Here is a 12,989-nt window from a genome sequence, read left to right on the forward strand (position 1 = left end):
TCAAGTATTGGCCAAGTCTCTCCATTAGCAAATTTCTCACAACTACCCTGCTATACTAGTAGAAATACTAGTGATATAGTTTACCTTTTTTTCTTCAAATAGCTGCCCCTTCAATGAATATTATGCGTCAGGGAAGGTTGCTCCCTAAAAACTTTGTATATCTTAGTGACAGCTTTTAAAAAATGACCCAAAATATCCCAACATTTAATCTTTCCAAATTATTCAATTTTCTTAGGTAAGAATAGTTTAAATCAGACTTCTTCATACCTGCAGATTGTCTTTTCCTGCCTCTTCTCTTGGATTCACTATCTTGGAGAGAAAGTTTTGAAGCAACATTTAGAGATCTTGACTGACCACTTGACTTTGTGGCAATGACTCTGAAGTTAGGCAAGTTGGGACTATTTTCTGGTGTATTATTAGCACTTGTCCTGCCTCTGCGTTTTCTACGAGGACTAAGTAGTTCCACAAATACATCTGCTTGCAATGGACCATGACTCTGGCGAGTAGAACGACTGGCAATTCTTAAAGATTTAGTTTCTGTAGGAGGAGCAGACTTTATCTTCCTTAGGTTTCTACTAGTAGTTTTAGAAGAAACAGATGTTTTGGGTGTACGCTGCTGACTTCTTGAAGTATATCTTCTAGGATCTTGTTGGCCACGACTTGAAAAAGAAGAGTTAAGTCTCCCTCTTGTTTTAATTGGCAATCTAACTTGTGGTCTTCCTCGTTTTGGTGGGCTATAAATATTGTTAGAAAATACAATTATTATATAGAGCAATGATGAATGTATAATTACTTCTATTCCCCTGGTTCTAGTATTCAGCCAATAAGTTCTACATATTACTTTTCTATATTAATGAGACTTATCCTATGCTCAATTCTTTAAACTTGGAGTTAACAAATTTTTATGGAAATCTAAAATGTGCTTTCATATATTTCTTTGTATTGCAGAGAATATTTATTATTTTCTTAGTGATTTCAGGATATCATCATGAAAATCAAATTCTAAATTGTGATAAACTATAATAAAATCTACAGGAGGACCAATAAGCAGACTTAATCATGTTGATTATAGAGTGATGAACTAATCTTAAAATGTAAATCTTTTGTCTCTGTATTATCACTTTTCATTACCATTGTTTCGGCCAACAGCTGCCATTAAAGTAAGCCTTAAATCTGTTGTTCCCGAATACCAATCAAGAACTTCTTTGCCATCCTGATTCTACTGGAAAATACAAAACTAGATTCAATCTTTTAATTGCATTTAAGTTGGAGACAAGGATGAAATAACTCCATTAAGCCTCCATTTATCCATTTTTCCATATACCCAGACTTCCAGTTTACCTAAAATATTTCCAAGAAGTTTTCAAATTCTTTATCATCTTTATGCTTAACACAATACTACCCTTATAAGCTACAGGGAATATGGCTCTTGCTAGTTGGAGCTATTTAAAAAATAATTTGTGCCTGGCTGGTGCGGCTTAGTTGAGCATCGACCTATGAATCAGGAGGTCACGGTTCAATTCTCAGTCAGAGCACATGCCTGGGTTGCCAGCTTGAGCCTCAGTGGGGGGCAGGCAAGAGGATTGATGATTGTCTCTCATCATTGATGTTTCTGTCTCTCTCTCCCTTCCTCTCTGAAATCAATAAAAATATATTAAAAAACAACAACACCCCCCCCCCCCCCCCAAACAAAACAAAACAACTTGTTCCCTGGCTGGTGTGGCTCCCTTGGTTGGAGCATCATCCTGTACACCAATAAGTGGCAGATTCGATTCCCAGTCAGGGCATATACCCAGGTTGCAGATTTGATCCCCTGTGGGAGGGCATGCAGGAAGCAACCGATCAATGTGTTTCTCTCACATTAATGTTTCTCTCTCTCTCTCTTTCCCTTTTTCTCTAAAAAAATCAGTAAAATCTTAAACAACAACTTGTCTGAAACTGATGGGGGTAGTTTTCTCAACTTAATCTCCTTAGATGGTGGCCTTTTTGTACTTTGTTAGTTCTAGGTTGCCCTTGTTTCACATTCACTTTCCTGATTCCACACGAATGGGATTCAAATATTAAAAAGGGGGCAAGGTTTTAGGGACAAATAAGGAGAGACTGCCCCATAGCTGGCATAGTAGGAATAACCCGGCCCTAAACCCACTGATTAGGTGTGGGTGGCATAATTTGCAAGTTGCCGAACACTTGGTTATGTGGTAGTATAGACTGTTTCTGTGTGCTGATGTGGTAGGAGTATAAACAAATACAATGTGCTTCTGGCATCTCTCTCTCTGTCTCTCTCTCTGTAGACTGCCAAGATCAACCAAAATTTGTGTATAGAGGCATTGGGAAGCTGCATCTATCTTCATCTCACGAATATCCTCTGGATTGTTTGTTTGCTACTTTAAACATAAAATTAAGTAAAATCACCCTTGAGGTGGGTCTGATTGAAATCCTGTCCAACCTTGAACTCATACTTGATTTTATGATCTGACAAAGTTCACAAAGCTACTATACTTCCTTGGGAAAAATTTGAATGCTTATAATACATAAAGCAAGGGTAACTTCACGCTACTATATTACTTTAAATACTAGTTTTTAAAAAAAATGATGGACCCCAACCACTCCATTTATACTTGATTCAGTAAAGAGATTGTCTAGTTAAGACTCGTGAATCCTCCATTTTTATTGCATGTTAGGACTTACCTGATTTCTTCCTCTCCTTGGGAGTCATCTTCATCTTGTTCTATCTCATACTCTTCCTCCTCACTTTGACCCTCTTCATAGTCACCATCAACTTCATCATCTTCACCTTCCATACTGTCTTCCATCTCTTCATCACTTTCCAAGGATGGTCTCTGTCTAGAGGAAAGTCTTCTAGAACGTTGCTTTGGCCGACACTCTGGACAAAACCAATCTCCTTCAGGTACAGTCTGAAAAGCCACATAATGTTCATTAATCATCGGTCATTCAAAATCTCAATGTTTCAATTACAATCTGAGAATTAGAAAAAGAAAAAAATACCTTGAGCTTTGGTCGAACACAGTAAGTATGATGACCCCGATCACAGCCATCACAAAGTACCATGTTTTCAGCATCACCTTTCTTTCGGCAGATCTTACAACGAGCATTCAGTATAGACTTAGACCATATCACACTTCGATCCAAGGTGGAGAGGTGAAGAAAGACTTGGGATAGACTAGCAGAAGAAAGAAGCGACTCTCTCCAACGGTCCAGGACTGTTTTATAAGAACGCCCACTGTCACTGGCATCTTAAATAAAAATACACAAGTGATTAAAGTTTCTAGGCAAATTTTAGACATCCCCTAGAACTATTTTCTTGGTAGTTTAAACAGGATAAATTTTACAGTTCTTGTAATACCTAATAAAAATACCATGTTAATATTAATAACAAAAATATCAGTTAAAGAAAATATTTGTTGAATCACATCTTGTTTATGTTAAATCTGTATATCAAATGGTTGGGGATTTCAACAGTTAAAAAAATAACTTAGGCAATGTGTTCTCAATCTAATCTTTGTAGTAAATCTTGATCTAATTTAAAAAATTAGCTAGCCTGGCCTACGTGGTTTAGCAGTTGAGTGTCGACCTATGAACCAGGAGGTCACAGTTTGATTCTGGTCAGGGCACATGCCCGGGTTGTGGGCTCAATCCCCAGGTGGAAGACATGCAGGAGGCAGCTGATCAGTGATTCTCTTTCATCATTGACGTTTCTCTCTCCCTCCCTCCCTCCCTCTCCCTCTCCCTCTCCTTTCCTCTTTGGAAAAAAAATAAAAAGATACCCTAAGAATATGTAACTATAAGCAGAACTTCGAACAGGTTTAAAACCTGAAAAACCACAAGCTAAGATTTTATAGAGGTTCAGGGTTGGTAGTGATCTCAGGTGAATGGTAGAAACAAGTACAAATCTTTGCAAATTCACTCTGAAGAAATATCCATAAAGTTCTGAGGAATGAGAGCTATAGTCAAAACCCACAAGGCTATAGAGAAACAAAACACTATAAGCAAGAGTCAGCAGAATCTGACCCATAAAGACTTGAGATATTAGAATTACAAACAGAATATTAAATAGCTGTATATGTTTTAAGAAATAAACATTTGAAAACGTGAGTAAATAAGCAGTCTGAAAAAGAACTAGAACTTCTACAAGAGATTAATCACTCAATGGGAGAGGAAAAAAATGGATGGTTCTAATGGCTCCTCAGACAAAGCTAAAGAGAAATATTAGTAAGGTGGGAAAAAATGCAATATAGTTCATTTGACTTATTTCCATCCTCTCACTTTGTGCTTTCTTTTAAAAAATGTTATAAAATTAATTTTTAGAGAGAGAGAAAGAGAGATAGAAACATCAATGATGAGAATCATCCATTCTATGCCTCATGAATGTCCCCCTGCTGGAGATCGAGCCTACAACCTGGGCATGTGCCCTAATGGGGAATTGAAGTGGGACCTCCTGGTGTATGGGTCGACAAACAACAACTGAGCCACACAGGCCAGGCTCATATTGTGCTTTCTATTTATCTTGGTTTTTGATAGAAGGCTTCATGAAAAGTCTAGCCTGAGTGGGACTTCCAAGGAAGGCAACAATAAGAACTTCTAATTCAAAGATCTTGAAGAAATCTTTCTGGATAAATCAGAGTGCATTGTTATTGGTAATGGCAAGAAATAAGCTTGCAGAGGCCAATGTGGAAGAGTTGAAGAAAAAGACAAATTATGAAGATATTTTGAATCCTTGAAAATTAATTTGAATGGTTTTTATTAATTAATTAATTTAAGGGTATTTTTAAAAAAGTAATCTTTATCATTGAGATTAATACAGATGTCCCTCGTTTTCCCCCCTCATTGCTCCACCCAATCTGGTTCCCACCGCACCCCAGGCCCTCGCCACCCTATTGTCTTGTGTCCATAGGTAATGCACACATGCATATAAGATCTTTGTCTAATCTCTTCTCCCCTGCCCCCCACACCACTTTCCCTCTGAGAATCCTCAGTCTGTTCCATTTCCATGCCCCTGATTCTATTTCATTCACCATTTTATTCTGTTCATCAGATTTTTATTCATTTGATTTTTAGATTCAATTGTTGATAGGTATGTATTTGTTGTTACTTTGTTGTTCATATTTTTTATCTTTACCATTTTCTTTTTCTTCCTCTTCTTAAAGAATATCCTTTAGCATTTCATATAATACTGGTTTGGTGGTGAAGAACTCCTTTAGCTTTTTCTTGTCTGTAAAGCTCTTTATCTGACCTTCAATTCCAAATGACAGCTTTGCTGGGTAGAGTAATTTTGGTTGTAGGTTCTTCTTATTCATCACTTTGAATATTTCTTGCCACTCCCTTCTGGCCTGCATAGTTTCTGTTGAGAAATCAGCCGACAGTCATATGGGCACTCCCTTGTAGGTAACTGTTTTTCTCTTGCTGCTTTGAAGATTCTCTCTTTGTCTTTTGTCCTTGGCATTTTAATTAGGATGTGTCTTGGAGGGGGTCCTCTTTGGATTCCTCTTGTTTGGGGTTCTCTGCGCTTCCTTGACTTGTAAGTCTATTTCTTTCACCAGGTAGGGGAAATTTTCTGTCATTATTTTTTCAAATAGGTTTTCAATATCTTTTAAAAAAATATATATATATATTATTGATTTTTTCAGAGAGGAAGGGAGAAGGATAGAGAGTTAGAAACATTGATGAGAGAGAAACATCAATCAGCTGCCTCCTGCACACCCCACACTGGGGATGTGCCCACAACCAAGGTACATGCCCTTGACTGGAATCGAACCTGGGACCTTTCAGTCCGCAGGCTGACGCTCTATCCACTGAGCCAAACCAGTCAGGGCGGTTTTCAATATCTTGCTCTCTCTCTTCTTCTGGCATCCCCATAAAGCGGATGTTGGTACGCTTGAAGTTGTCTCAGAGGCTCCTTACACTATCTTCATAGTTTTTGAATCGTTTTTCTTTTTGCTCTTCTGGTTGGGTGTTTTTTGCTTCCTTATATTTCAAATCATTGATTTGATTCTCTGGATCCTCCAGTCTACTGTTGAATCCCTGTATATTATTCTTTATTTCAGTCAGTGTATGCTTAATTTCTGACTGGTTCTTTTCCATTTTTTTGGCATTCGCATTAAGATCCTTGAAGGTCTCTTTAAGTCCCTTGGAGGTTTCTAGAAGATTCTTGAGTAATCTTATAACTGTGGTTTTGAGCTCGATATCTAGTAGTTTGCTTCCTTCTATTTCTTTCATTTGTGACACGTTTCTTTGTCTCTGCATTTTGGCTGCTTCCCTGTGTTTGTTTCAATGTATTGGGTAGCTGCTTAAGTCTCCTTGAGTTGATAGAGTGGCCTTGTGTCGTAGGTGTCGTTATAGGGCCCAGTGGCTCAGCCTCCCCAATCACCTGAGGTGGTAGACACTTTTAGTGCACCCCTTTGTGGGCTGTGTGCACAGTCTTGTTGTAGTTGAACCTTGATTGTTGTTGGTATCACTGGGAGGAATTGACCTCCAGGCGAATTGGCCATGAGGACCAGCTGTGCCTACAGTGGAAGAGCTGCTGTGCAGGAGAAACCCTCTTGGGGCAGGACTTGCTTCAGTGGGGCTTTGGTGCTCACTGAGTCTGCCCCTGGAGTGTGTCACTTATGGATGTGAAGAGTTGTAGTCTGGTATGGTCTCACTCTGACCACTGGGTACACTGGCTATTGGTCTCCAGGGAGATGTAAAGTTAGCCACTGCCTGGGGCCACCCAGGAGGAGCTAAAGAGAGATCTGCAGATTTCTCCTCTTTGTATTGGGTTTGGAAGTGTCCAGTTGAGGCCCAGCTCTGAAGCAAGGCAGGCTGGTTCTGGTGCTGGATCTTGGGCCTTTTACTGATAGGTTTGGGGCTTCCTGACCCAGCTGCAGCTTGTTTGACAGAGTTTTAGCCTGAGAAAGGACAGACCATTCCTATGCAAAAGCTGCTGCACACAGCTTGGGTGGGGTTGTAAATTGGGTAGGGGGATCTGAGGGAATCACCAGGGTGAAGCAAACAGAAATGGCTGCCAGTCAGCCTTACACCTGGGAAGTTCCAGCACAGGAATGATGACCACTGTGAGCACTTCCATCTGGAAGAAAGCTGCCCCCGAGTTCCTGCCCCAATGTCAGACCATCCAGTTTCTTCCTGTACGTGTCTGGGTCCCCCAGAGCCTCGCCTGGCACTGGAGCACAGAGGAAGTGGGAGCTTGTAAGTTCAGTTTGGGGTGCCAGCTTTTTAAGAGGAGCAGCTGGGTCTCTAGTAGCCTGTGTGTTACTCAGATCCAATCCACACTGGTTTTTACAGTCCGTAGTTCTTACTGCCTATAGGGACTTCTTTTCCCAGCTCTGGAACCCTGGCTTGGTGGTCTGGTGGGGCTGGGACCCCTCACTCCTCCGGGAGCCTCCACAGAGGCGATCTCCCTCCCGATTAAAAAAGTGGCACACCCAGGTGCCGGACCAGCCTCCAAGTTTCTGTCTCTTCTACCAGTCTCAGTGTGTTTTCTTCTTTACCTCTCTAGTTGTAGGACTTCCATTCAGCCAGCTTTCAGGCTGTTCTGGATGACAGTTGTTCTGTATTTTAGTTGTAAGTTTGATGTGGTTGTGGGATGCAGTAATAATAGGCATTTACCTATGCTGCCATCTTGGTTCTATTGAATGGCTTTTATTTTTAACTCAAATGTTGGTGAAACACTGGGTTTTGATCAAAGAGGTGCTTTAAGAAAATTAAACAAGCTCAAGGTCCAATTTTTATCCCACCTATTCCTACCTACTTTCAACTATTCTAAATATAAAATAAATATAAATGGTTGTCTATATTTTTCTATTTTTATATAGCATTCAAACAAGGGTAAACACAGTAATATACAATTGATTCAATTTTCCTCTTAATTGTTTATCTTCAGCCTTGCTTCTTCTTCAGATTATACAATGCTCACAGGCAGAAATGTCTTGTTTTTCTTTTATCTTCCATTATGCTAGCACAGGTACATTCCTCAAGAAATTACTAAATGAAAGTATTTAACTAACATAAAATATTGTTAGAGTCATATGATCTACTATTACACTGAGAGATTTTATACTGTTAACTGCCACTCTAGGAAATCCAAACAACAAAAACTCCTAACCTGTAAATCCTGCAATCCATACCTCTTCAATCTTTTCACTAATATCTAAGTATGCTAAGATTCACCAATGTTAACTTTTATAAACAAACTTAGAAGAGTTTGATTAGCCAAGGTGTGAAATGTAGAAAGGAAAATGTTAGGAAGATGATATTCCCTTCCAAAATATCAGAACCAAGGTTTTCCTTCAAAAGCTAAATAAGCAGACCAGTATTTAGCAATACAGGAAGTGAAGTCATAATTATTTTAAAAAGACAAAGTTCTTTAAAAAGTTAAAGAACTAGACTGATCTTCCTCTCTCTTTTTTTGGTTCTTTATTTTTCTATCTCCCTTTTGATCTTTATTAATTTCTGTGTTACCTAATTTCAAATTGATAGTTTGAAGATTTTTTCATAGCTTAAGGGTTTAACCATAAGCATGATTTTATAAATAATACAATTATTAACCTAAATGATTTTCACAAATCTTACATAAAATAATTGAAATATGATGATATTCCCAAGCATAGTTTTATCCATGTGATTAATCCCTAGAGTAAAAAGGACATATTAGGGAAGATAGAACATAAGTAGAATTTTTATTTCTTATTTGCTTCCTTAAGAAACTGAAATAGCAAGGCTGGCATGGCTCAGTGGTTGAGCGTTGGTGGACCCATGAAACAGGAGGTCACGGTTGGATTCCTGGTCAGGGCACATGCCCGGGGTGTGGGGTCAATCTCATCATTGATGTCTCTATCTCTCCTTTTCCCTTCCTCTCTGAAATCAATTAAAGTGTGTGTGTATACACACACACACACACACACACATCAAGAAACTGAAATAATATCTGAAGCTAAACTGGGAAAATTCCTACTATAGTTAATTTGCTATGTTGAAAAATTATCAAGAATGGGAAATTTTTATATTCTACTCAAACATTTATAAAGTGGAACCCCCTTTTCTCTCCTGAATGATAGTCTTTATTACCTTGCTCCAAATATTCAGGCTATCTTAAAACCCATTGCTGCCTCCATTTCCTGTTGTCCCATTCAAAACAAACCCCTCAAAGACAAACATAAAATAAAGAGCTACAGACATCAGTTTTACTATTAACTTTTTAGCGGGCAGCAATGGTAACATCCATATGATAAATGACCAATATCTGGCTTTGACCAACATATACCACCAAAATAAGTAAGGTAAGTTGACCTTTTTTATTTTACTTACCAGAGGCCCAGTGCATGAAATTCGTGCACTGGTAGGGTCCCTAGCGGCTGCCAGTTGCCGGCCTGGTACTTCCTGCCTTCCCCTAGCCGGCCCAGCCCCCTGGTTGAAATCCAGTTCGAGGGGACAATTTGCATACTATGCTTTTATTACATAGGATTTTAAAATTCCAAATTAAAATTGTTTTTAAAATATCTTTTGGGATGAAATGAATGTTTTAATACTGCCATACACAAACCAGCATTTAAGAACTTTATAGCTCTAATACAGCTACCAGATATATGTTGCAACATCTTCCCATGTTAATTTTTTTCCTTTGTCTAAATAGTTAATAAGATGTACTGATGAAAATACAGATACACTAAATAACTAATTTGATTTTTTTCCTCTTGAACTTATAAAATTTAACTGATGGAAATTTCAGAAATATAAAAATCAGCAGAACTGTATTTTATCCCTTGTCCCTTTTGGAATCATAGGATTAATGAGTAGTAGTAGCATCTTACATTTATAAGAGCTATGTAATTTACAAATAACTTTTAATTGAAATTTTAAATGAAGTAATTACAGCTTCAATATGTGGTTGTAAGAAATAATACAGAGAGACCCCTTGTACATGTAATTTGATTTAGACAGAAAATATTGAGAAATACTGAAAACTGGGAAATAACAGTGATATAGTAAATACAAACTCTGATATCTTTGTGAGCTGTGATCATATGTATTTTATTTCTTACAAATGTTACTTTCAATGTGAAAAGTGTGTTATTAAGCTCATGGTAGAATTATCAATTTATAAAAAATATGAGTAAGTTCATCAGAACAATGAGATACTGGCCTGAAGCTCTTCAACTTAAAAATAGACACTTTACAAATATATTCACATTTTGAAATTGCTCTGATAGCACCATCTGTTTATAAAACTTTGTTCTTACTACTCAACAAGTAATAACATTTTAAAAGATTTTAGTCTATTCAAGTTGCTCTTTCAATAGGAGACCAAAAAGAGATGGTTTTAAAGAATTGTTTCTTCTAGTACCTATTATTGAGATATAAGCTATCTCGAGCCCTAGCTGGTTTGGATTAGTGGATAGGGCGTTGGCCTGTGGACTGAAGGGTCCTGGGCTTGATTCCAGTCAAGGGCACATGCCGGGGTTGCAGGCTCGATCTCCAGTAGGGGGCGTCCAGGAGAGAGCCAATCAATGATTCTCTCTCATCACTGATGTTTCTCTCTCTCTCCCTCTCCCTTTATCTCTGAAATCAATAACAATATATTTAAAAAAAATCTATCTCGATATGATGAATTGTAAGTTAATTCAACATTTCAGGGAAGTAGAGTATGACAGAAAATTGATTTGAAACTTGAAACATGTTTTCCTAAAGACACAATGATTATGTTCCTTAATTACTAGTCCCTGAAAGCATATTAATTTCATAAATTGCTGAAATATGATCCAGATACTATTATTTCTATAATTCTAATAATAAATTATAGAACATTTCCTCATCTATGTACCATTTAACACTTGGTCTTTCTTTTTTTTTTTAAAATAAGGCTTATTTTCTTCTTTTTTAAAAATATATTTTATTGATTTTTTACAGAGGAAGGGAAAGGGATAGAGAGCTAGAAACATCGATCAGCTGCCTCCTGCACACCCCCTACCGGGGATGTGCCCGCAACCAAGGTACATGCCCTTGACCGGAATCGAACCCGGGACTCTTCAGTCCACAGGCCGATACTTTAGCCACTGAGCCAAACTGGTCAAGGCTCTTCCTTTTTTAAAAAAAATATTTTTTTTGACTTTAGAGAGGAAGGAAGAGGGAGAGAGAGATAGAAACATCAATGATGAGAAAGAATCTTTGATTGGCTGCTCCTTCACGCCCCCAACTGGGGATTGAGGCCACAACCTGGGTATGTGCCCAGACTGGGAATCAAACTGTGACCTCCTGGTTCATGGGTCGACTGATGCTCAACCACTGAGGCACACTGGCTGGGCAACATTTGGTATTTCTGATCTAGCACTTCTAATATAGTGTTCAGGTTAGTGATCCACATTATTAAACCATACCCTTAATGGTGGAAATTTAAGTAGCTTCTTTGGAGTTCTGTTTTTAAAAATTAACAAAAAATTTATGTACAATCTTTGATTCTTCAGAGTCTGGTTAATCATAGGTTGTGGTAATCTTACTTCTGATTAAGGTTTCACAAAAGAAGATATTGACAGAAATAGTTAAAAAGACATTTATTAAATACCTAAAATAAATTTTAAAAAATAGTATTTCATAATATTTTTTTAAGATTTTAAAAGTAAATCTCATCTGAAAGAACTCATGTATTAAAATGAAAATACAATCTCAAATTTTTCAAATAAATTAACTTCATTATGTTAGCCAATGAAGTTCTATTAATTAAAGGGCAATTTCAAAATCATTTAAAAGATAACTAGTATTCTGAATTAAAAACAGATACTTACCAAGTGGAGCTTTGAGAAAACGCCGCTCAATGCCTTGCTCTATTTGAAAGAGTGCCATTGCCAGATAATGAACCACGTTGCTCACTGATTGCGGTGTACTTGCATTTGTTGAGACAGTACTTGGAGTTTCTGTTTTTATGCCCAAAAGTCTACAATTAAAACAATGAAGAGTTTATGGTACTTAAAAACACTATTAACAAAAACAAAAACAAAACACTATTAGGTGAGAGTTGAGTACTCTCATTCATCCAAATGCTTGCTTACACCTGTGTAAGAAATAGTTTTGCCCTAGCCAGTTGGGCTCAGTGGATAGAGTGTCGGCCTGCGGACTGAAGGGTTCCAGGTTCGATTGTGGCCAAGGGCACATGCCTGGGTTGCAGGCTTGATCCTCAGTAGGGAGGTGTGTGTGCAGGAGGCAGCAGATCAATGATTCTCTCATCATTGATGCCTCTATCTCTCCCTCTTCCTTTCTTTCTGAAATCATTAAAGAAATATATTAAAAAAAAAGTTTCCTCAATCTCAAGGAGCTCTAATAAAATAGTAGGAAAGGGAGATATATACATGAATCAAGAGCTAAACAATATATCGTTATTGAAGGGGTTAGAGGGCAAATATTTGGAGGAGGGGAGGTGATGAGACAAGGCAAAGGGAAAAGGCTTTAGAGAGGTGACATTGTGTTGACCCTTAAAGGATAAGTATCTCAGGCAGCTTATCTCTATTTCTCTTGCTTCGTCTTTTACTGGGTAGGACTATATAGCTGTCTCCTAACTACATAAGATTAGCCTCCAATCTTACTCCCTTTGCAATAAATCTCCATGCTGCAGCTAAAATGGTCATTTTAAAAAAAATTTTTTAAAAATATATTTTTATTGATTTTTTACAGAGAGGAAGGGAGAGGGAGAGAGAGTCAGAAACATCGAAGAGAGAGAAACATCAATCAGCTGTCTCCTGCACACCCCCTAGTGGGGATGTGCCTGCAACCAAGGTACATGCCCTTGACTGGAATCGAACCTGGGACCCTTGAGTCCGCAGGCCAACGCTCTATCCACTAAGCCAAACCGGTCAGGGCTAAAATGGTCATTTAAAAGGACAAACCCATACACTCGAAGTCTTTGGTTTACAGTCTTCCCTTCCCAGAATCACATCTTCCCCACATTTAGGTCTGAGGTTTGGATTTACTTCTTCTAGCATTTTCTT

General features: G+C 38.0%; 1 protein-coding gene across 3 annotated transcripts in view; it reads right to left on the reverse strand.

The window, feature by feature from the left end:
* BAZ1A (bromodomain adjacent to zinc finger domain 1A) overlaps positions 1 to 12,989 on the reverse strand; it is a 100,545-nt gene that overhangs the window by 8,766 nt on the left and 78,790 nt on the right. For all 3 annotated transcript variants that reach the window (XM_070427919.1, XM_070427900.1, XM_070427909.1), the window contains 4 exons: positions 11,793 to 11,941; positions 3,007 to 3,254; positions 2,689 to 2,915; positions 268 to 734 (listed from right to left, as the gene is read on the reverse strand). In XM_070427919.1, the coding sequence (XP_070284020.1) occupies positions 268 to 734; positions 2,689 to 2,915; positions 3,007 to 3,254; positions 11,793 to 11,941 (1,091 nt within the window). The remainder of the gene's footprint in view (positions 1 to 267; positions 735 to 2,688; positions 2,916 to 3,006; positions 3,255 to 11,792; positions 11,942 to 12,989) is intronic.

Source organism: Myotis yumanensis, unplaced genomic scaffold, assembly GCF_028538775.1.
Source record: "Myotis yumanensis isolate MYYU_CA2020_CCGP unplaced genomic scaffold, mMyoYum1.0.hap1 SCAF_1, whole genome shotgun sequence".
Classification (NCBI taxonomy): Eukaryota; Metazoa; Chordata; class Mammalia; order Chiroptera; family Vespertilionidae; genus Myotis; species Myotis yumanensis.